This window comes from Mercurialis annua, linkage group LG7, assembly GCF_937616625.2.
Source record: "Mercurialis annua linkage group LG7, ddMerAnnu1.2, whole genome shotgun sequence".
In the NCBI taxonomy this organism is placed as follows: domain Eukaryota; kingdom Viridiplantae; phylum Streptophyta; class Magnoliopsida; order Malpighiales; family Euphorbiaceae; genus Mercurialis; species Mercurialis annua.
Genome location: NC_065576.1, coordinates 12,290,595 through 12,312,577, shown reverse-complemented (window position 1 = coordinate 12,312,577; position 21,983 = coordinate 12,290,595). Strand labels below are relative to the sequence as shown.

General features: G+C 31.8%; 3 protein-coding genes and 1 non-coding gene across 8 annotated transcripts; 1 reads left to right on the top strand and 3 right to left on the bottom strand.

Moving 5' to 3' along the window:
- The first annotated feature begins 508 nt into the window (after positions 1-508).
- LOC126656561 (uncharacterized) lies at positions 509-1,159 on the top strand. Its single transcript, XM_050351151.2, has one exon. The coding sequence runs from the start codon at positions 675-677 to the stop codon at positions 1,038-1,040; it is 366 nt and encodes a 121-aa protein (XP_050207108.1). The 5' UTR covers positions 509-674; the 3' UTR covers positions 1,041-1,159.
- A 2,504-nt stretch (positions 1,160-3,663) lies between these two features.
- On the bottom strand, positions 3,664-3,736 carry TRNAR-CCU (transfer RNA arginine (anticodon CCU)). Its single transcript has one exon. It is a non-coding gene; the product is annotated as a tRNA-Arg (tRNA).
- Positions 3,737-5,752: 2,016 nt separating this feature from the next.
- On the bottom strand, positions 5,753-8,344 carry LOC126655726 (uncharacterized). Of its 4 annotated transcripts, none has more exons than XM_050349998.2 (9): positions 8,110-8,344; positions 7,898-8,023; positions 7,491-7,571; positions 7,195-7,283; positions 7,024-7,098; positions 6,755-6,816; positions 6,614-6,670; positions 6,335-6,529; positions 5,753-6,099 (listed from the first exon to the last, which is right to left on the bottom strand). In XM_050349998.2, exons 2-9 carry the CDS (start codon positions 8,021-8,023, stop codon positions 6,002-6,004), a joined length of 783 nt encoding a protein of 260 aa, XP_050205955.1. In that variant the 5' UTR covers positions 8,110-8,344; the 3' UTR covers positions 5,753-6,001. The 4 variants fall into 4 exon arrangements, with proteins under 4 accessions (XP_050205955.1, XP_050205954.1, XP_050205953.1 ...); XM_050349997.1 differs by having other exon boundaries at positions 6,614-6,673; positions 8,110-8,342; XM_050349996.1 differs by having other exon boundaries at positions 6,608-6,670; positions 8,110-8,342.
- Positions 8,345-13,601: 5,257 nt separating this feature from the next.
- LOC126655728 (protein LIKE COV 2-like) lies at positions 13,602-21,682 on the bottom strand. Of its 2 annotated transcripts, none has more exons than XM_050349999.2 (7): positions 21,315-21,682; positions 19,763-19,815; positions 19,571-19,680; positions 18,072-18,239; positions 17,461-17,558; positions 15,346-15,472; positions 13,602-14,048 (listed from the first exon to the last, which is right to left on the bottom strand). In XM_050349999.2, exons 1-7 carry the CDS (start codon positions 21,444-21,446, stop codon positions 13,948-13,950), a joined length of 789 nt encoding a protein of 262 aa, XP_050205956.1. In that variant the 5' UTR covers positions 21,447-21,682; the 3' UTR covers positions 13,602-13,947. The 2 variants fall into 2 exon arrangements, with proteins under 2 accessions (XP_050205956.1, XP_050205957.1); XM_050350000.2 differs by lacking the exon at positions 21,315-21,682 and adding an exon at positions 20,658-20,763.
- Positions 21,683-21,983: the final 301 nt, after the last annotated feature.

Sequence of the window (21,983 nt, the reverse complement as noted above, 5' to 3'; positions counted from 1 at the left end):
TATACTATCTGAACTCGCGATCTCACTTAAATAAAGAGAGCATTTTACCAATTTATAAGGGTGATTACGGTTCACAAACCAACGGTTCTAGTTTAAAATCACAATAAGGAACACTTGAACTGCCTGATTCATGGTTCCAATTTCGATCGGTTTACATTCCTGATTCAAGTTTCAGTTTCGGTTCACGATTCTAGTTTTCTTTTAGTTCAAAATTTGACCAGACTGGTTAACGGTTGAATCCGGTCCATGGCCACCTTTGCCAAGTCACCTGCCCCTTGAAAATAAAAAAATAAATTAATTCTTGTGTCAACAGACTAAACATTACCTTTCTATATAAGCAAAAAAATAACTTGTTAAGCAATTTACAACCCTAAAAGTAACAAAGGGTACAAGAAGCTAAAGCCGTCCGATGATGCACAAAAAGTCAATAAAGTAAATCAAACGGTGCAGGATATTCAATATTACCGCATTAAAATAGAAAAAAAAAACGTATATATATAGACATAGACATGTTCGAGACATCTTCTTAGCACCAACCTTGCAATTTCATATCTCTCTCAATGCAAAATACAAAACCTACAACAACAAACAACCCTCTTAACGCGCTCTACGCCAACTCCATAAAAAAACCCATTAAGAAACTAAAATCTTTATTTTCTTGATGGTCGTCGAGCATGGAATTAGAATTAACTAACAGAATCAAGAATATTGTAACGGACTCGGAAATGGTAGCCGCGCAACAGCTGATGCAGCTAAGCGACGAGGATAGTAACAACGGGATTAAGAAGAAGAATATCGATGATGATAACGAGTTGGATCGGAGCAGCCAAGACGAGATAACTTCGAAGAAGATCGAAGAGATTTTCGGTAAAGAAGAAGAAGAAGAAGAAGAAGAAGAAGGGCCAAGAAGGAAAAAATATAGGTCTATTCAGAGTATTTACAGAACCACGAAGCCAATAATCAAGGTTAGATATAATGGGAAGCAGCATTATTATAATGATATTAATAATATTAAAATGGTCAGGAGCAGGAAACCCTAATGGAGAGAGGTTAATGATGATGTTAGAGCTAGCAAGTATTTAGTTAATTAATCTATTGTAAATATTTAATAAGTTTTGTTTTGCTAGGAAAATTAACTGAGAATTGGAGATATTTTTTTTCTTTTTCTTTGCTTATTGGATGATTAATGGTAATGAGTTCCATTTGTTTTTCTTCAAATTTAGATATTACCATCTAATATTTGAAGATTAGGAAGTTTTTGATTGAATTAGTTTGCAGCAGTTCCAAATTCATGCTGTTTTGGAGTATGCAGTTTTTAGATTTTACTATATAACTCTCACCATTGTTCTTCATGCCCTATGAAATTCTAATACCTTCTGCTAATTTGATAATAATCCTAATCTTAGGCTGCTTCAAGGATTAATAATAAATTATCATGTTGAGAAACTTGTTAAACAATTTACATGAAATACATAAATATATAAACAAACTCTATTAGGAGTCTGTTTAGTGATAAATCAATTCTGTAATATTTTGTGAAATGTGATTGCAAATAAATTTTATGTTTACATTACTTCAAAATTTGTTTAAATTCATTTGGAAATGAAAGAAATTTCAGAGTATAATTGAAGGAAACGATAGAACGATAATGTTTTTAGGAAATATGTTGCCTATACATCCGATTCTCAAAGGATTTTCTTTTAGCAATGTATGATTTAATGAGGTTAACAATAATCAAATCTCTAAAAACATTAAATTATTTATGCGATAGTATTTGATGTGAAGGAAGATCAAATGCATGCGATAAAATAATTAGCCATTTAATTTCAGTTTAATTGTTTTAATATTGAAAGATTACCTTTTTCTACTTAACCACGTATGTCTAGATTTTGTTGGTACAATAAACTGGTCCAACAGATTTGACAAAAAGAACGTACATCTAGTTTATTTCGAAGCAAAGTTATGTGTATATATAGCTAGTTATTTGAGTTCTTACATTATTAAAGAATATGTATTATAACTCCAAGGCGTAGATGAGTTGGTAAGGCGCTCTTCTAATTTAAATGAGGTCGCGGGTTCGAACCATACTCATGTATGCAGCCGTTTAAAATTTAGGGCTAGAGTTTGCCTCCCGCAAGGAACCTACACGGCTCGAGTGAGAATTAGTCTGAATATGGAAAGCTTAAAGGTGCCGTCTCATAGCTGAGACCCGTTCAGGAAACCTCATGAACCATGTACCAAAAAAAAATATGTAAAAATTTCTATGGTCATTAAGTATATAAAGAGGAGAGCTTACCTTAACTACCACGTTTTTCTCTTGGTTGCTTCATAGAATAAACTAGGGTTATATATTTGACTGAATTAAACATATTTACTTGTTTGCTTGTTCAACACTACATTTGATGTGCTTGCTAATTTGCATGTATTGAATTGAGAACATCTTCTTCATATATATTTGCTTATTAATCTTAAAAGTCAGCCAGCTTTTCGCTTAATCATGACACAAATTTAAATTTTACGTGTTTTTACATTTTAAACCGAATTTTTAATTTTTTGTAATTCTATTTTAATTTGGTTTTTTGCTATAATTTTATTTAATTATTCAAAATCGATTTAATTTTTCCTATGTGATAATGTCACGCTGGAATTTTAATGTAAATTGACGATTTTATACAATTACATGACATCCCAATCAGCAATTTAATGATGTCAAAAAATCAAATCTTTTTGACTTTTTGCACTCAAATTTGAGATTGTTTTCTTTATATAATTGGGAAAGGGAAATGCTTATGCGAGAAATTGAAACCCAAAACCTAACGGAATTGTAAATTTATCATAATTTGACTGCTTTATTGTGATCCTATCTATTTATTTTTCAATCAATTTAATTGTGTCAATCTTTTACCTCAATAAACTACATATTTGGCTAATTTGGCTTTTATGATATTTTTAGCTCTAAATTTGTTTCTTTTTTTTTTCAACCACCAAAAATTAGAGAATTTAAAATTATATTTTGATGTTGTTTTTAATTTTTTTAGATGATGACTTAAATTTTAGAATTCTGAAAAATAAACTCTGCTAATTACGATGTTAATATATAAATTCAACTGAAAATTGATATAACTAAATTGAATAGAAAAAAATTAGATAGAGTTGCAACGGAATTATCAATTTCAATTAATAATATTTAGCTTTTTGGCACCTTTGAGACATGTAGGCAAACGTTAATGATCCATCGATTTGTTTTTAATTTTTATTCAAATTAGTGGAGAAGAGGACTTGTTTGGATGTATTTTAAATTAAGGGATTTGTTTGTATTTGTTCAACTAAAAAAAGTATAAAATAATCCTTTCATTTAGTTATTTTATAAAATTTAATCTTTATAATAATAAAATCATCTATTTTTTTTTTAAATTTAGAGTGCTATTAAAATATAAAAATAAAAAATAGAGTACTATTGAGATTTTTACAAAGTGAAAATGTTATTGAAAAATATTGAAAGGTGCGTAGTTTTTGAAAATATTAACCCAAAAACAACATACCAAACCGATAATTTATAAAGTGCAAAATTTGGAATTTTGATTATATCAAAAAAAAAATCCAAGTCAAATAATGAGTGTACAAAACTGTAAATAGCGGGCAAAACAATGAGTGAAAAGTATTCGCGTCAGGTAGGGGTCGAACCTACGACTTTCTGCTTAGGAAACAGACGCTCTATCCACTGAGCTACAGACGCTATTTGCGGTCACTAAACTGTCTTTAAAGTTTTAAAACGTTTGAATCTCTGCCCAATCTACAAATCAAAAATTGCCAGCAATAAAAGAAATAATCTATACAGTATATAAAATTCACACAATGTAGCTGAACATCTAATCGAATTGAGGGAAATTCTTATCTATATCGGATTCATGAAAAATTCATGAACCTATTAAAAAAATAAAAAAAAGAAATAAAATTGTGTTAGATTTTCTAACATCTCATTGGATTATGAATAGGTGCATGGAAAATTTATGAACCAATTTTAGATAAGAATTTCTTCCGAATTGAATAGTTGATATAAAAATTTAGATTGATTTTCTTCCTCTTTGAACCAAATTATTTTTGTTTAGTTTTGAATATTATGTGTTAGTAGAGTTTTTTTTATAAAATATTTTAAGTGACTTAAGGTTTTTTTTTAGTTTGATTAATCTATTTCGGTCAATTTACAAATTTAGTTTGCTTACACTTAAGAGTTTTAAAAATTTAATTAACCAAATTAACTACTCCCCCGTTCCAATAAAATTTGTGAATTTGTAGAATTTGTAGATTATTATTTATAGAATTTGTGAATTTTTTTTACTTTTCTTGTCATATGATCATATCCTTATTTAATATAGGGTCCATTTGTAGTTTACTTTCAATTTATTCATTAGTGGATTTTAAATAGGGGTAATATAAGAAAAATGAATGTAAAAACTAGCTATTTTTTGAAAGTGGACAAGAGTTTCGTGTCAAAAAAATTTCTCAAAGTGGACAACTCTATTAGGACAGGGGGAGTAGATAATTTACATTTTTTATTTTTTAATAATAAATTTTTATATTTTTATCAATCTAACCAAATTTTCGATTTTGCATTTTTATAATTTAAATTAATGATAACTTGTGATTTGGGGGTACATATCCGATCTGGGATCTTCAGAAGGGTACCTAAGAACTACAAGTGTTTTTAGTGAGAGAAAGAATAAGAAGAGAAAGTAGTTAAGATTTAGAGAGAAAAGAGTATTATCTTTTTTACCTATTTTTTCCTAGTCTTTTATTCTATATCTTTGTTTCTCTTTGTTTGGGCCGACAAGTCTGATGTAATTTTTTTTGTCTATACAGAGTTTCTTCTGTCAGATTATTGTCCTTGTAATCAGTGGTGGTTCTACTCAGTTTGGCCGGGATGGTGTTCCGAAGGATCCTGCTCGGTTGGCTGAGCGGTTTTTATCTTGCATGAACCTGGTCGGTTTAGCCGAGGTAATTCCTTACTCCTGTTAGACGATGTCGGTTTTGGTGGTATATATGCTCGGTTAGGCTCTTTTTTGAGATTATTGTTATCGATTAATTTGGTCTAATCAATTTTAGTTGATACTAATAATTTGATCAATTAAGTTAAAGAAATAAGATAATTTAATTAATATGATCTTGATTTAATCAGTCGATTGTTAATTGAATCGACAGTTTGCAATTCTAAATAAAATCAAAGATTTATCTAAGTACAAGATAGAATCTACCAACTCTCTTTTATCGAATCATATGGACTTCTATGAAAAGTGTGCATTCAGTTTGAGCCAAACAAAACTAAAATTTTGATTTTTCATAAAATTCAACTGAACCGAATTTTTTTAAATACTTCAAATAATGTAATTGGTTTGGGTAGTTTCAGTTCAGTTAGATTTGTACTAAAACTAAAGTCAAAAATTCTAACTTTCAAATATGAACCAAACAGAAAAATCAATTTTTTTATACAATAATTAAATAAATCAAACCGAACCGAACAATTCGGTTCGATTATTGAGATTTGTTTGATTTCTGAATGTAGTAATTATAAATGAAATAACGGAAAATAAATTAAAGTCAAGAAAAGGCAAGCCAACACTCAAGAGCGGAAAAGGCTAAAGAGCGAGGCAAAAACAAAGAGAATCATCCAAGAAAAATACAATCCGGATTTCTAAACAACTCCAAACTATCATAAGAGAAAGACGGTTAAAAGTTAAAACAGAATAGCCTGCAATAACTAAAACTAGGATGCTTTTATTATTAAGAATAAACGAATGTACTGCTCTATCAATTTCTATGTAGCAAGAAAATAAAAATGTACAACCTCTTCACCATTACTACCACTACTCATCCTACATTAACACAAAACTGCCAGCACTAGACAGCTTCAAACTTATGACAACTCTCAAAATTCAGACACTAGCAGAGCAAAGAAGAGCAGGCATCCATCTCTAACTACACTTGCTTTCATCACTAATGCTTCTCAAGCGGCCGATGCTTGGGCAGGCCCGTATTCTGCCCTGAATGTACGACCTCCGCCACGCCATCTTCCCCTGCCTCGGCCACGCCCTGCAAATCCTCCTACATTCAAGATAGAAAGTTGTCTTATCACATTTTACAGTTTTTTACCGTCCCCATGCCCCTCCCGCGTGGCGACATGGGGGCGAAAAAAGGAAAGAGAGGCACCTTGACAATAAACAATGCTACAAAAGTTTCATTGATCAAGTTATCACATTGTGACAACTGCAATTAACATGCCCTGAACACAAACTGACTTTAGCTCAGGAGTGCGAAAAATAGTACTTTCAATACTCACCTCGAGCAGAGACAGGTAGAGCCTCAAATTCACCATAAGCATAGTACCCACTTGATTGCCCACTAAAGCCACGCCCTCTGCCTCGGTCTCGGCCTCGAAAGAAACGGTCTCTTCCACGGCCTCGACCTCTTCCACCGTAACCACGCCCGCCATCCCAACCATCACCGTTATACTCTCCTGCTCCGTAGTAATTCCCTAAAAAATACATAATATTACTGTGAACAACTATGACAACATTTATAAAAAGAAGGCATAAAAAAAAGTAAGCTATACCTCTACCTCTACCCCTTCCTCTTCCCCAACCACCATATCCCCTGCCTCGCATCCGAGGTGAGCCTTCTGTATTAGAAGAAAGAACAGAATCAAAAATAGGTTCTCTTTAAAGTTGCAGCAAGATACATAGAAATGTTGTCGCAGTACCTCCTTCATATTCGGTTTCATTCAATGGCTTCACTTGGTCAGCTGGAAGAGGGGGTTGATACCTATGTTGCAACATCAAATATAAGAAACTATGAATAAATTGAAGTTTTAAGGCACATTTCAAGCATAATCAAAAGGGTAGCGCCAAGGTATCGACCAACAATCGACAACTAGCATACCAACGCAGCCATTAAAATGAAGTCAATCACCAATATCTAAGCACCATGTACCACAATAACATTACATTAACACAGGAAATTGAAAATCACCCGGTGGAGGATGTATCAAGCTCCTTCTTAGAAAAGGTGATGGTGATCATCGAAACATGACGAGTAGTTTCCAAGCTGCAAGAACACAAAAACAAAGAATTGTTGCAGTGTTTACGCACTAAAAGTCCGCATTGCATAAACCGAGTAGCATAAGAGTCAGAAGTTACATACGGAAGAAGGCCTTCTTCTAGTGGCTCCCATAGGTCAGTTATATCAGTTGATCCAATAGCAGTAGTCTGATGCAGACCAACAATTCTTCTCTAAAATTGGCAATGACATGAAAAAAAACTGATGAGTAAAGGGTCAAATAAGATAGACAGAACAACAGGAAAATCATACAACACAACGGTTGTGTCACGCCATTTGTTCCCTATCGCAAATGCTAGATGGCTTGTCGTAAATATGACATGGCGCAACCGTTGCATGAAATAAACATGCCATGACAACAGCATTGATCCAACTCCGACCTTAATTAGCTCAGCAATCATCACTGTCTTATTTATAGCTCTGCCCATTGCTTTAAGAACTATTTCATCAGACCCCTTTTCCTGCACCAATCCCACCCAAATTAAGGAAACAAAAGTGACAGACACCGTAAACATTATTATTAAGGATTAGTTCAAAACAAAACATGCTTGTAAGTTTAGTACACTTTCAGTTTTTCATTGTAATTTCTTGCTTGAGAAATTAGTGTCATGGTATATGTTGTCACCAAAAATACACTAGTTGCACAGACACGAACATGGAAACACGGGACACGGAGAAACGGTGTTATTTTAATGTTTCCTATCTAAAAAATGAGGTTTCGTGTCCAAGACACTAAGTGTCTGAAACGTTTCCGAAACTAGACACGTTGATTGGACGAAGTGTATACCTGGAGGAGAGTAGTGGCATAAGTAATGTAATTACGCATCCTGCCTTGAGTAGTAATTCTAATCTCATTTTCATTAATAGGTGTAGTATCTGACTTTGGTTTCTCCACCCTCTGATACCTATCCATCTGCACCTCAAATTCATTCAAATTTACAAAACTATTATTTCATGGTTCCATACTACAAAACAAAAACATATATAATAATCAGTTACCTTGACCACTACTCTACCTCTGCAGCCACCCTGAGCAGTGCCTTTTTTGCAGTTTCAAAATGAAGAGTTGTTTTTTTGTTGTAAGAGTAAGAAAAATATTATTGTATTGAGTTGAGTTTGGTTTGGTTTGGTTTGGTTTGGTTTGCTGTTAAGTTGGTTAGAGAGGAAAAAGGAGAACCAAGTGCTTGGTTTTGATGTGCAGTTTACGGTCTTCTTGCCTTCTATACCGCCTAACTCTATCTTCAAAATCTTCCTTTGATTTATTTTTTTAAGTTAAGGAAAAGGCATAAAATATTTACAATTAGGCAAAGAAATAGATTAAAATTGGTGTTTTATTGTTTAATTAGAAAAATAAGATTTAATTATTAATTTTATTAATTTAAGATATGAGACAAATTAAAATATTATTTTATTCTAAAAAAAGTTTAATGTTATTCATATTGATTTCATGTTATTATGAGAAGTACTATGTATTAATAGAAAAACATATCTTTTTATGTTTGATAGTCATAAAAAGAATCTGTTTTAATTCTAATTCCATTAACTTTCATATAATTAATTCACAAACCCATTTGTTAGAAGAAAAAAAAACTATAAGCTATAGCTTTGATATAAGCGTAAGGCAGTATTCTACTAGATAGTACGTTCCGTTTTTTCCATAAACGCTCCTCTTTCCAATTATCCAAAAACAACTTTATTGTCTATTGTTTGTGAAAGTTTAGTAACTTTATTTGTATATCCTTGTATTATATCAAATGCATCACAGCTTTTTAAATACATTGAAGAGGGTTAAAAACATTGGTATGAAAAATATTTTTTAAATAAAAATTGTCAAATAAAATAAAACATTCAGAATGTAACATTTTCTCCAATAGAATAGGATAAAAGGAGTATATATAATACAATAATTTTAATATTATCACTAATTATTAAAAATAGATGGATTGGATCTAAATTGTAAATTCAAAAAGAATTAATTAGATAAAATACTACAAATGGCTCATTTAATCTCAACATTACAGAGGTAGGTTTCATTTTAGATATATACAAATTATACTTTTCTTTTTTCATTTTTAAACTTTTCCTTTTACATAAAGAGGAAATTAGACCATATACTGTTGAAACCCAAAATAATCTCAGTTTTACAGTTCAGCATCTCCGGCTTGAGAAATACGGTCGAAGTTCAACGTGTTTGAGTTTTACACTTTTTCCTTTTTGATTTTACGGTGGATTTGACAATGGCAATGGATTTTTTTTCTTTCTTCCGATCTTCGTCTTCTTCGCGCAGCAGTCTTTCCCTCTGATTTTGCGACTACAACGGCGATGAGTTGGCGGCGGTGATGGATTGTCGATTTAAGTGTCTAAATCTACAACAACAGCTCAATCTTATGAAAATGGAACAATCGTCGATTATGGGTTGTTAATCGATGGTTGTGGCGGCTGAGGATTTTCCAGATTTTGTGGATTTATTGGAATTGATGGGTTGCGGTGGTTTGGTGACAACGGTGGATCTGATGAATTCAGTGCTGAATTTTTGATTAAAATGGGTAGTTGATAATTTTGGGAGTCAGTGAGCAATGTAAGTGGGTATGCAGTTCACTAACGGTATATTAGTAGTTTACTAAAAGTTTTACAAATTTATTTTAGCGAAGCCATTAATGAGAAAATAGAACCAGAGATAAAATATCTTCTCTTCTGTTTAGTTTTTGATTAAAATATTCATATACTAGGCAATTTGTCTCTTTTAAATTCATTGTTAAATTAAGGGCATGGTTTATTATGAATACTTTGTTTTGTGGGTTTAAATTAAGGGCATGGTTTATTTATAAATAAATAAATTGATAGTAAAACGATAGTAAACTGTTAGTAAACGGTTAAAAAATATAACTATACTTTATATTTAATAAATTAGCTATAATTTTTTGTAAAACTAATAAACTATTAGTAAACGTATGGTAAGTTAACTTATTTTTTAGTAAACTGATATTAAACGATTAATGAATTAACTATACGGTTAAAAAGAAATTAATAGTAAATTTAATTTTTAAGTAAACTATTAGTAAACAGTTAGTAAATTGATAGTAAACTTTTTGTTAGTAAAATGATAGGAGATTTACCGTATTTTTATAAATAAAAACCGTTAGTAAACTGTTAGTAAGCCGTTAGTCAACTTTTTGTTTTGTAAACCGTTGGTAAACTGTTAGTAACCCGATAGTAAATTTTCTGGTTTTTAAAAATAAAAAACCGTATTTTTCAACTCAAAAAGTGTAATTTCGCAACTTTTAAAAGTCAAACCGTAAAAATCAACCCCAACTGGTCAAACTGTATTTTTCAAAATATTTATACATAGTATGGGTATTTTTGAAAAATTCTCTTACATAAATATGTGGCCTTATCTATTTAGTCCAAACCTAACATATCTTTGCTTATTTTCTCAACTCACAAATCAACAAACCCTAAATTTTTAAAATCACATTCAATTTTATTTTATTTTCTTCACGTTCCTTTCCTTAAGACCTCAAGACCGGCGATTTGTTGTTCTCAACCGTCGTTTGACATACCAGTTCCAATGTCGGCTTCCTCTTTTCTTTCTTTTTTCAAAATCAGCGATTGTTGTTGCCTATTGTTGTCGGAGGGTTGGTGGGACAAGGCTGTTATGGGAGGTTGTTGTTGAGGAGGAGATCGACTGTACGTTTTGAAAAGGAGGAGTTGGGATAGAATTGCTGAAGATGACGAGAGTTGGGGTAGAATTGCTAAAAATGGCGAGGGTATTAATGGAAATAGATATAATTATAACGATGCTGATGCCGTTTTTTCATATCTAAAATCGAATGGCTTAGTGGTAAAAAAAATTACGACTTGTTGCAATTTTATCCAAACCTTTTAATTTTTGCAATAATATCCAAATTGCATTTATTTGTTGCAATAATATACAAATTGTATTTTTTTTTTGCAATAATAGACAAATTGATGGCTAAACTTATTGTTTTCAATTAAGATATTTGGCTATTATTATTTTTTGATGTATAATAACATAGTAAAAGTCCCAAAAAATGCAAAAAAATCTCAAAAACAATTCACATAAAAAGTGCAATTTGGCTATTATTCCAACAAATTAATGCAATTTGGATACTATTGCAACTATTAAAAAAATTTGGATAAAATTACAACAAGTCGTAAAGATTTGGGTTTTTTTTGCCATTGAGCCAAATCGAATCAATATTCTGGGTGTTGGTTAATCCATTTCTTATTTTTTGCTTGTGAACGACTGTGGTGACGTTGGTAGTTCGATTTTTTAGTGCTGCACAGCCTACACTCTATGTATTTGAAGAAATGTTTACAAAATATCTTTTGATATTTATAATATTTTGGGTGTTGTTTAACCAATGGTTAACATTGGGTAAACCGTTGATTTATTTGTAATAATTCTTTTTGAATATATCATTAATAAACTTGTTAGTAAACTGTTGCTGAATTTTATTTTGTTGCTAGTTAACAAATGTTGTACTAATGGTACACTAATAACCTTGTTTTTAGTAGATATTAGGTTGACCATTGGTAAATGTGGGCTAATAATCACTCATGTCTCCTGACTTTTGAGGGTACGGGCACAAAACTCTCTGATATTTAAAAACGGGCACAAAACACCCTGATTTTTATGGCGGCGCTCACAATACCCCCTAAATATGACGGAAATAATTCTGACGCTGTCTTTTCTGATCAACTGATATTTTTTTTAAAAACCGACGGCGCCACGTCAGCAAAATACCTTAAAAATTCCAAACACCCAAAATACTCCTAATTTCATTTAGAAAAAGACAAAAAAAAAAATCAACCCAATCTAATCTAAATCATTAGATTAACCCAACAACCACCACCCCACCAACCATCCAACCACCGCCGGAAAAAATTTCGGTCATCTTCTCCGATTTGAAGATGACCGGAAAATTTTTCGGTCATCAAAAAACTCTGAATCTGTTCCTCAGATGACTGCGTCAGGGGTATCTTTATCCTCACAGGGTTCTGTAAGCGCCGCCACAAAAATCGTGGGGTTTTGTGTCCGTTTTTAAACATCATGGGGTTTTGTGCCCGTACCCTCAAAAATCAGGGGTCATGGGTGATTAATAGCCTAAATGTGTAATAATTTATATTTTAAATATATGGTTAATAAATCGGTGGTAAACTATTTGGTAAACTTGAATTGTTTATTTTAAACAAACTATATTTTTTTTAAAAATTAATAATTTTATTTTTAGAATACCGTTAGTGAACTGTGAGTAAACCGCTGATAAACTTATAGTTAAGTAATTTTTAGTATATCGTTAATAATTTTATAGTAAACTTAAATTGTGCATATAAAATATAAATTATTTTCTAGTATAATGTTCGTAATCTGTTAGTATACCGTCGGTTAACCGAAATAGTATTTTTGAGATTAAAAAAATGAAAATAACAAAAATCATTTTTGCAAAAAAAAATACAAATTGTATTTTTTAAAAACAAACTTTAATGTTATATTTTTTAAAATATTTTAACTAAAGAGGCCATTTAAAAACATCCGACTTTTTAACTATGAATATTTACAATATTTGAATTTTCTTCTACTTTATCAGAAACTTTAATTTTAATTCGTAAAAAGAATATATTTGAATTATAGTTTTGTGAAAAAACAAATCATCCGTTAGAATATTTTCAATTAAAATGGTCTTATGTGATTATACAAAACAAATCTTACTTGGTCTATTTTTACACATGGAATGTTAGTAATTATATCTATAAGGTGCTTCTACAGTTATTTTGTTTTTTACAAAACAAATCTTACTTGATCTATTTAATATCATTAGATTAATTATTATCACTTTCATCTAATGGTGTGAAATTAACAAAATAGAACAAAAACAAAATAATTGTATGTTTGTGTGCGCAAAAGTAATATTTATAAGTCGATTTTACGTGGCGCCAGATAAAATCATATAAAAATTATGTAATCTCAATTCCAAGAGTTTAAATTGCACAAAAAAATTAAAATTTTTAATATAAATATAGAGCAAATTATTTACAAGTCCCTCACATATACCGCAAATCACATTTTCATCCCCCTTAACAAACGATATGATATCTCAATTTTGTTTTCATTAATATTTTTTATATATATAATTAAATATAATTCTAGTTGTTTTATTTTCATTAACATTTTAGTTCTTTCATTTTTATAATTCAATTATAATTTTGGTTGTTCAGTTAAGTCCAAATATCAGTATTAAGATCTATTTAAGATTAAGAACCGCAGAAATTAAATTTCCGCTTCGGTCCGGATCGGATAAAGTAAAAGATCAATGGATCTTTTTCAATTCAGGATACTTTCAATATGATTTCCAGTTTAGATTCGGGAATATCCAAAACTCGTGCACAACCCTACTTTAAAGACTAAAACTAAAACATGTTGATTTCGTAAAAACTAGAGGCTACGAAAAAGTAAACAAGAGAAGACGGAACAAAATTTGATAAGATTGATACACCTGTTAATAATAGAGTTTAGAAAACTACCAGAAGCATTCATGAATAAGAACTTTGATGAGGGTGAGAATGTACATCATACAATAATCGAGATTCAAGAGGTACAACAAATGTCTGTTTACCCACATACAACTTGATACTTCATGCTCCAACTACCTACGTATACAATAATAATTCCAGGTGAGTTGTAAAGCTTTCATGTTTTATCAGCCTCTCTGCTATACAGCCTATCGATCAATCTGTGAGGCTCGTGTCCAATGTTTCACTTCCATATTACCGGTGGGACTGTCGAGAAACCAAGGAGTTACTTATTCTATGCCATTATACAATCCTGTTCAAAGGAATTCTTTCGTTTTGTCGAGCAACCCGCTCCAGAGGCGTTATTACTTGTGGCATTGTCATCCCTCCGGACACAATAATCTCTGCAATATTACCAGCATTCCATGTGATCACAACCAACTAACAATTAGATGTTCTACTGTGTTACAATTTTAAAACTAAACAAGGTAAAGCTTCACTAGTACTAAAGGGTGTGCATTCCATTCACATTTAATTTGAGCTTCATTAGTGCTAAAGAGAGTGCATTCGATTCACATTTAATTTGAGCTTCACTAGTGCTAAAGGGTGTGCATTCGATTCACATTTGATCGAATTAAAATTTTGATTTATTAAAATTGAACCATACCAATTTTATAAGAATTTTAAATATTTCAAACCAAGTCGAGAAACTCGATTCTGTTGGTTTTTCGGTTTAATTTGTACCAAAAGTGAACTGACTTTTTTTTTAAAAAATCAAATCAAACCAGAAATCAGATTTTGTGTTATTTAAAACTAAACCAACCAAATATATTGGTCTGATCATTCGATTTGGATTCATAGAATGCTGCAAGATCAGCATAGCGCTCATGCGCCAAAATATTGATTACTAGGACGGGGCATTGACTTTCAAGTAAGACTCGTAAACAAAATAATAACTAATCACGACATCACTCAGTATGTTTTATTTGAAGAAAACCAAAATTGTCAGTAAGCTAAAGCGTTTAGCCATTTTGAGGCTGATTCAATAGTTGAGATGAACTTGAGCATGGCTTGTTGTTGACCCAGCTTGAACAACAAGGCCAAGCTCATTCCAAGCTTAACCTCTGTGTTCATAAACTGGACCAAGTTTGAAATTTAAACAAATTTACAGAGCTCATCTATACACCGTCAAGTTGCCCTGTATCTTGTGTCTAGTTTATGAGTCAGTCAGTCGGATGCATTACCAAAGCAATTTTTGCTTAACAAAATGTAAAAAAAAAAAAAAAGACATCCTTGCACTTAGCAATAGATTTTAGCTTCATTAACCGACTTAAATAGTTTTTGGCTCCTAAATAACTACCTATCAGCACTCGTCCTAACTTATACCACACAAGTAATCCAGCACTGAATGCTTCTAAATTTACTTAAATTTAATATGTTAAGAACTCATTTAATTAATTCAATTAGAGATGCCTAAATGTGACCTTTTGATTAAGAACTCATTTAATTAATTCAATTAGAGATGCCTAAATGTGACCTTTTGCTCTAGAAATTATATCATCAAAATAATATGCAGAGACTAATCTATGAACATTTTGCCAAAAGCACAAAGAAGTAGGAAACAAAAGAATGGTTGCTCGCTCGAAATGCAAACTGCATTCTACTAGAAAGTGGGAAATGACAATAACAAAACAAACATACCTATGCCTTCTCGGATTGAAAGATTTGGTCTTATGATGTCCTTGGAGTTCAGAAGGAAAATATCACCAATGTAAAGATGGTTCGTTGGGACAAAAACACTACACAACTCTTCATCTTCATTCTCTTTCTGCAGTAAATGACCAGAAACCAACCAAAGAAAAAATGAGATAAGAACCTAGTTCAACAAAGAGAAAAAAAAAACTCTCAATGAATTTATTGTAATCTATATACCAAAATCATTCTAATTAACGTAAACAATATAACAAGCGAGAAACATTAGTCACCATCCAATAAGATAGAAGTTATCACGCGCCAAGAAATGTAAGGGTTCCTACCTAAGAAACATCTGAGCTATAGCAACATGTACAATTTAGTTGAATCTTTTTTATTTCTACAACTTTAACAATTTTAACTTCTCAACTTCTATTCATTAAATTATAATTATGTGCATCATATTAAAAAATTGAAAGCAATGCATAGAATTATAAAAAAATTGAAATGACGGAATAAAATTGCTAAAAGTCGTGCATTTTTTTTTACAAATAGAACTCAATTATCTGTTAGCTGACGTGAATTCCACATAGACATCAAAAATGTTCAGCTCCAACTTGCCACATCAGCTTCAGTGCACCGATTTCTAATATCGCGCATTACATTGCAAAAGATAAAAAGTGCACACATGACATTACAAAAATTAAAAAAAAATGATTAAATTATAAATACGCTGAACATCCTGAGAGAATTTGTGAATGCATGCATCAAGTAAATTTAAATCTCATAATATCACAATGGTATCAAGCTCGCATATAAAAAAAACATCAATATCAATAAATAGAATGCCAGAGGAAGAGAAACCTTCTCCAAAAATTTATTGCATTAGTTTTATTAAGATAAGTTTTTCTTTTCCATTTTTTCCCCATGGGGAAAGGGAGATTTCAACAATTATTTCTTTACTAACTATAAATTACATTTTACACTTCAGTTTTTGAAAGGAAAAAAACAATCAATGAGAGGACTCATAGGTTCCACTTTCATCTTGGATGAAAAAATTTGAGAGAAATAAAAGAAAATTCTAGATTTTCTCCCTAATTATTCTTTTGCCACCCTTCATTTTCACACTTCTCCTTCATTCCTCTTTCCCACATTTCCATCCCTTCCAGACATTCTATTAATGTTAGATGTTCCCACTCAACAAGGGACAGCATTCAAGCTACATGCTAAGAATGCAAGAAAGGTCTTCGAAAAAAAGAGAACCTTCATTTCGTCTTCTATTAATCAAAGAAGAAAAATAGGGTATAAGAAACAACAATAGTGAGAGTCGGCCATTGATGTTCAACAGGACAACCTGAGAGTCGGCCTTTGATCCAGGTTAGATGACCCCAAAATCCTTTCTGATAAATCATTTTTAAATTCGTTAAACTGGCCAGATACTCTTAGACCACAAAATCTGTTTTGTAGATGTATATAATTTTCTAAGAGATGTAACTGACAGAGATGACTTGCTTGATGTTACACAGATGTCAATAGTAGGGGAGATTGTGTTGATGTTATCATAAAAATCATATTGATGATCTGATACAAGTGAACAAAGAAAGACCGGTTACATTTTTTACCAATGTGACAATATTTAACCTTCAAGCTAGAAAAAAACTTCCTACGGATTAGTTAAGCACTGTTTATGCTAAATAATATATTTTTCTTTTAAAAAAATAATTTAAACATTATTTGTATATACAATTCAACTCCGGTTCAATCTTTAACTCTTAACCCTCTTACATCACCAGTTTTATAGTCGGGTCAGAGTTGACAACCATAGTTAACTCTATATTTAAATTTCCTTTAGACTTGATTTAGTCAGCCTTAGTTGATATCTACTACCTCTTTAATTCTGTTTTTCCATAGAAGGAAACGAAAATGGCATCTACCTAGATATGATTTTTCTTTTTGGAAAAAATTATTAGAACATAATGTTATAGAGCAGCTGTGGCACATAGTGTTTAAAAGTATCAGCTAAAGCCAAACATCATATTCAAAACAGATAATGGATAAGACATGATTCACACATGTAAGGCAAAAATTCTTGCAAGAGAACAGACATCATAAAGCCACAAGTACCTGAAGGATGACAGTTGATGTTATAAAACCAAATGCATATTCCCCAACACGAGGATGACGAATAATTGCAACCTCTTTGAAGGCTGTGGTATTCTGATCTGTGGCCAGGAAATAAATATAAATACCAATGTATACCACTTCCGCAAATTCTAAAGTAAGTTTAATGATAATTTTTTCATATGGACCTGTTGTAATGATGGAGAATTAATCTTAAAGAGGAAAACTAAAACTAGACTTGTGGAAAACAATAATTTAAACCTCAAAAAAGATCCACCAAACTCTTCATTCGAATCCTATACTAAAATCACAGATTTCACAAGAATTTAAAAATTCACCAAATGAATCAATCAATATAACATCACTTCAAAATGTCTTTGGAAGGCAAATCTAATTGCACAATAGAGTATAGAAAATTTACTGGAGAACCAAGAGCGTGAATAGAAAAGACAATAAAACAAAAACAGGGTAAGAGAGATTTTGTAAGCTTGGAAAAGAAAGTACGTTAAATCCACTGGCCATTAGTAGTACCAATGGAATATAAAACAGGACCACTTCCTAGAGAAAATAACTCTCTAATTTATATCTCTGACGGGTAAGGAAATGTCTAATACCTGGAGAAATTGCAGCACTAATTTGTTTGGAAGCTGAATATAGATGTTTGACAAACGGCATTCGCTTAATGAACCATTCCCCTAGCCAGAAAACTGAGGAGCCAATCCATGAGGAAACAAAAACGCCAACAAAGAACACAAATACCAGAGATGTCACAAATCCAAGTCCTGCATGATAGACAAACTTTTTTTAGAGGCCGAATACTACATATTTATCATGTAAAAATCATTAACTAGAACCCATATATTTCCAAATAAAAAACTGTGAAGGAGAAAGCTATATTTTTACACAACAAACTTACAACGCCATTAAATGATAATTATTCCAGATCTAATATATAATATCTAACCATACAGAATAATATTTCTCCATGTCAATCATATCCAGGATCATCTATTTCTGTTTTATTTTTATAGCAAGGGTAAATCCCATAAATGAAGATTATGTAATCTATACTATATCTTAAAGGCAGTGTTTTCAGTTGTGATGAGTTAATGGTTTCACCTATGGATAAAATTTAATGCATTACATGAAACCAACTGACAAATTTTCAACTATGCTAGTTGATTCATACTTCATAGAAAGCGAAACTCTAAAGAAACCAACAAGAAAACAAGTTATGCTTTGATATTTCATATTCTGCAGTATACAGGCCACATAAATGCAATATATGTAGTCTCTTATGCACTACATGAACAAAAATTGTTGTATGTATGCATAATTTCTAGATTTCCCAATAGTGACAATACCAATTTTAATTGTCCAAAATCAGACGTGTCTGAGTGAAAATTTAGTATAAGGGGCAATGATAACAGACTCTGCCAGGGAAAATTTTAGAGAAAACAATAATATTGTTGGCAAACATAGGGATTTTTCTTTTATAGAAGGCTGCAGTAATACTTAGTAACTGTCAAAACAAACAATAAGATCATTTGGAGAACTTGTGGCAAATGTCCCAAGAGCTGGAAAAAAAAAGTGAACATCTTGCTTATATCATAGCAATGATTTTAAATTCCAATTGTGATAAATGAAGCAGCTGAAAACATATGAATCTTCTTACTACTAATTTGTACTTTATCAATCAGTTCCTCTATTTTCTTCTCTACGCATGGGAGTTTTAAAGGTAATGGAAAGTTAAGCTAATGAAAGTCAGATTAGAGAATGGAATGTAAAGTAATAATATATTAACAAAATTTACTTTTCTTTGTGAATTCAAACAAAATAGCAAGTAAATGGGTGCAATTAATTTAAAATCTTTACACTACATCCTTTTTTCCCTGAACAGGAGGCTAAGGCAATGAGCATCAGGAGGTTGATCGATGTAAAATTCCAATAACATCCATTTATCTTATTTGATAAATTCAAAAACAAGCTGAGACTGAAAGTAAGGTTCTGCGATCTGGGACAAACATTGGCTACTTTTGAAATTGGAGCAAAGTCATGTAGTAGAGATTGCCGTATAATATAATACTGTAATATTTGGATAAACATAACTTACCGAATACGTCAATGCCAAGTCGTTCATAAATTGGACTAAAGAAACCATCAAAGAACTGAATAAGCCACCATGTAATAAAGAATGTCACAGCAATAGGGAAAAGTACAACACTGCAGTTTCACATCCAACAGAGTGTTAGGCTTCAAAGATCAAGATGGTTAAAACTTTACAACTAATAGTTACAGTTCTCACCAGCCAGTCATAAACTTCTTGGACACCCAACTTTGGAGAAAGAAACAGCAAGCCTGCACAATATGAACATAAACAGGAATGTTATATAAGAATTACCCACAAGCATCTTTTATGTAAACCTTGCAGACTTGACCAGAAATTTATATTGACCATTAGTAAGATAAAAGCCACTGTATTTCAATTTGTGCACGCAAGCTACTTAGCTGTTTCAATCTAGTTTCAACATTTGGGGAAATGTAAATATCCATATGCATGTGAAGAGAGTTTTGGTTAGAGGCACTACTGTATTTGCCATAAAGATGACGTAATTCATTTTTTCAAAAACAACCGATCAATCCAAAATCTTAACCTGTTAGGTGAGACTCCAATTACCAATCTCTAAGACACCCCGCATGCAAATGTCTATTGAGCTTGAAGTATGAACAAGTACAAATCCACCACATTTTATGCTCAAATATTTAATTAACCAAATAAGAGTTGTCAAGGATTAAAAACAGTAGAGCTTTCAATAAAAGAGGCACTCGTACTATGTCAAATAAACAAAGCAATCCATGAGTTTAAAATGTTAGGTGAACCTTCAACTATAGTTTTAATCTCTGTCAAAATTTCAAATATAAGAGTCCTATATTTGACATTGTTTTCTTGAACTTAAGTTTTTGTGAAGGTACCGGTTTAGATGCTTTACAATGATTTGTTAAATAGAACTTTAATAGCCATTAGCTTCCCGATGCATCTCTTGCAACTTTTAGTGTAAGTAAATGCCTATGACCAGCGGAATTAACCGGAATAGAGTTTTCAAGTACAAGAATTAAACTGCCTTCAATCTTTCATTCATATCTTAACTAGATTATCAACAGATATCAATGCTTAGAGTAGCAATGGATTAGTCATGAACCTTAAAGGTAAACTCAGATATTTGGAGCATCGATTAGACGTTCCAAATCATTAGTAGATCTTTTTCCGCTCCGCTCAAGCTCTTTACTGACACTTTTAAAAAAACTTCAAAATGAAATCATAAAACATCATTTTATTTGGGTTACGCACACAACGATGTCCCAAACAGGGCCAATTCAGGATTACATGTCTCTTTGAAGAGAGCCTATGTGACTTCAAGAATTTGGTATAGAACTTAAAATTAAGTCCAATGCCGCGTAGAAGACGGACATTTGAATAGCACGCCGGATAAAGAAACAATCCAATAAAATATCTTGCATCTAAGCTTCTTCCATCTCTCTCTTTACAGTTTATAAGAAACACTTGTAATTCTTTAGATTGAACGTGAAATTGTCAGGAATTATTAACAATTGGAGCCATCAGATTGATCCATACATTTCTATTTATAGTAATCCATCTCTTCCGTACTGGCACAAAATAAGGCTTAATAATCTGAAACCCTAATTTGAAACCACAAATTCGACACTCTTCTTACAAATAAATAACATAGCGAACAGTCAAAGAAATTTTAAAACAAGAAATACACAGATCTATTGAATGCGAATAAAAACATATTTCTGAAAGAGAAATGACGAAAGGTGGAGAGTAGAAAGCGAACCTCGCGCGTGGAGGAATTGGAGGAGGAAGAGGAGGAGGAAAGAGGAGATTTAGCAGGATCCTCGGGATCTCCGGCGACATTTTCGGGACGGCTGAGTGGAATTGAAGTTGATTCATCCTTCTCTTCCGCCATTGATTTATATTTATTAGTGAGGCGGTTGGTTAGTTAGTTAGTTACAGTAAGTATAAGAGAGACGACTTCTTTTTCTTTCTGATTTGGTTTACAGCGAGTCAAGAGGGAAATGGAAGTACAGACTCAGTACAGTGTGGGCGATGGATTATTGGTGGATATTTAGCTACACATTATTTATTAACCAAGCGAAGAAAATGCTACGAAAATGATATTACTTCTTTTGCAACTCTAAGCAAATTCCATGTGCTATTGCTACTATTTTCAGCTAAGAACCACCCACTCTTTTAAATGATATGGCTTAATGCATTCTCTCACGGATAATTATATAACACAACTGTTACGCTATGTTATCCGTACAACAAATCAATTAAGCAGTTATGTGGAAAATTGAATGATAAAAAAAAATTAAAAAAATTTATATAGCAAAAGTTTATTGACTTGATGTAAAAATAACGTTGTGCAATGGTTGCATGGGATAAACACTCTTGACGGACTTATAACTTTATACCGTTTTATTTATCTGATATTTTCAGTTTA

What these genes read in the sequence shown, in the direction of transcription:
- LOC126656561 (XM_050351151.2), top strand. Translation starts at nt 675, where the DNA reads ATGGAATTAGAATTAACTAACAGAATCAAGAATATTGTAACGGACTCG.
- LOC126655726 (XM_050349994.1), bottom strand. Translation starts at nt 8,023, where the DNA reads ATGGATAGGTATCAGAGGGTGGAGAAACCAAAGTCAGATACTACACCT. An exon ending in CTAGAAGAAGGCCTTCTTCC is followed by an intron (nt 7,099 to 7,194) that starts GTATGTAACTTC and finishes GTGTTCTTGCAG; the next exon opens with CTTGGAAACTACTCGTCATG. An exon ending in TGAAACCGAATATGAAGGAG is followed by an intron (nt 6,674 to 6,754) that starts GTACTGCGACAA and finishes CTTCTAATACAG; the next exon opens with AAGGCTCACCTCGGATGCGA.
- LOC126655728 (XM_050349999.2), bottom strand. Translation starts at nt 21,446, where the DNA reads ATGGCGGAAGAGAAGGATGAATCAACTTCAATTCCACTCAGCCGTCCC. An exon ending in ACTTGGCATTGACGTATTCG is followed by an intron (nt 18,240 to 19,570) that starts GTAAGTTATGTT and finishes TCTATCATGCAG; the next exon opens with GACTTGGATTTGTGACATCT. An exon ending in TAGTGCTGCAATTTCTCCAG is followed by an intron (nt 17,559 to 18,071) that starts GTATTAGACATT and finishes TCCTGGCCACAG; the next exon opens with ATCAGAATACCACAGCCTTC.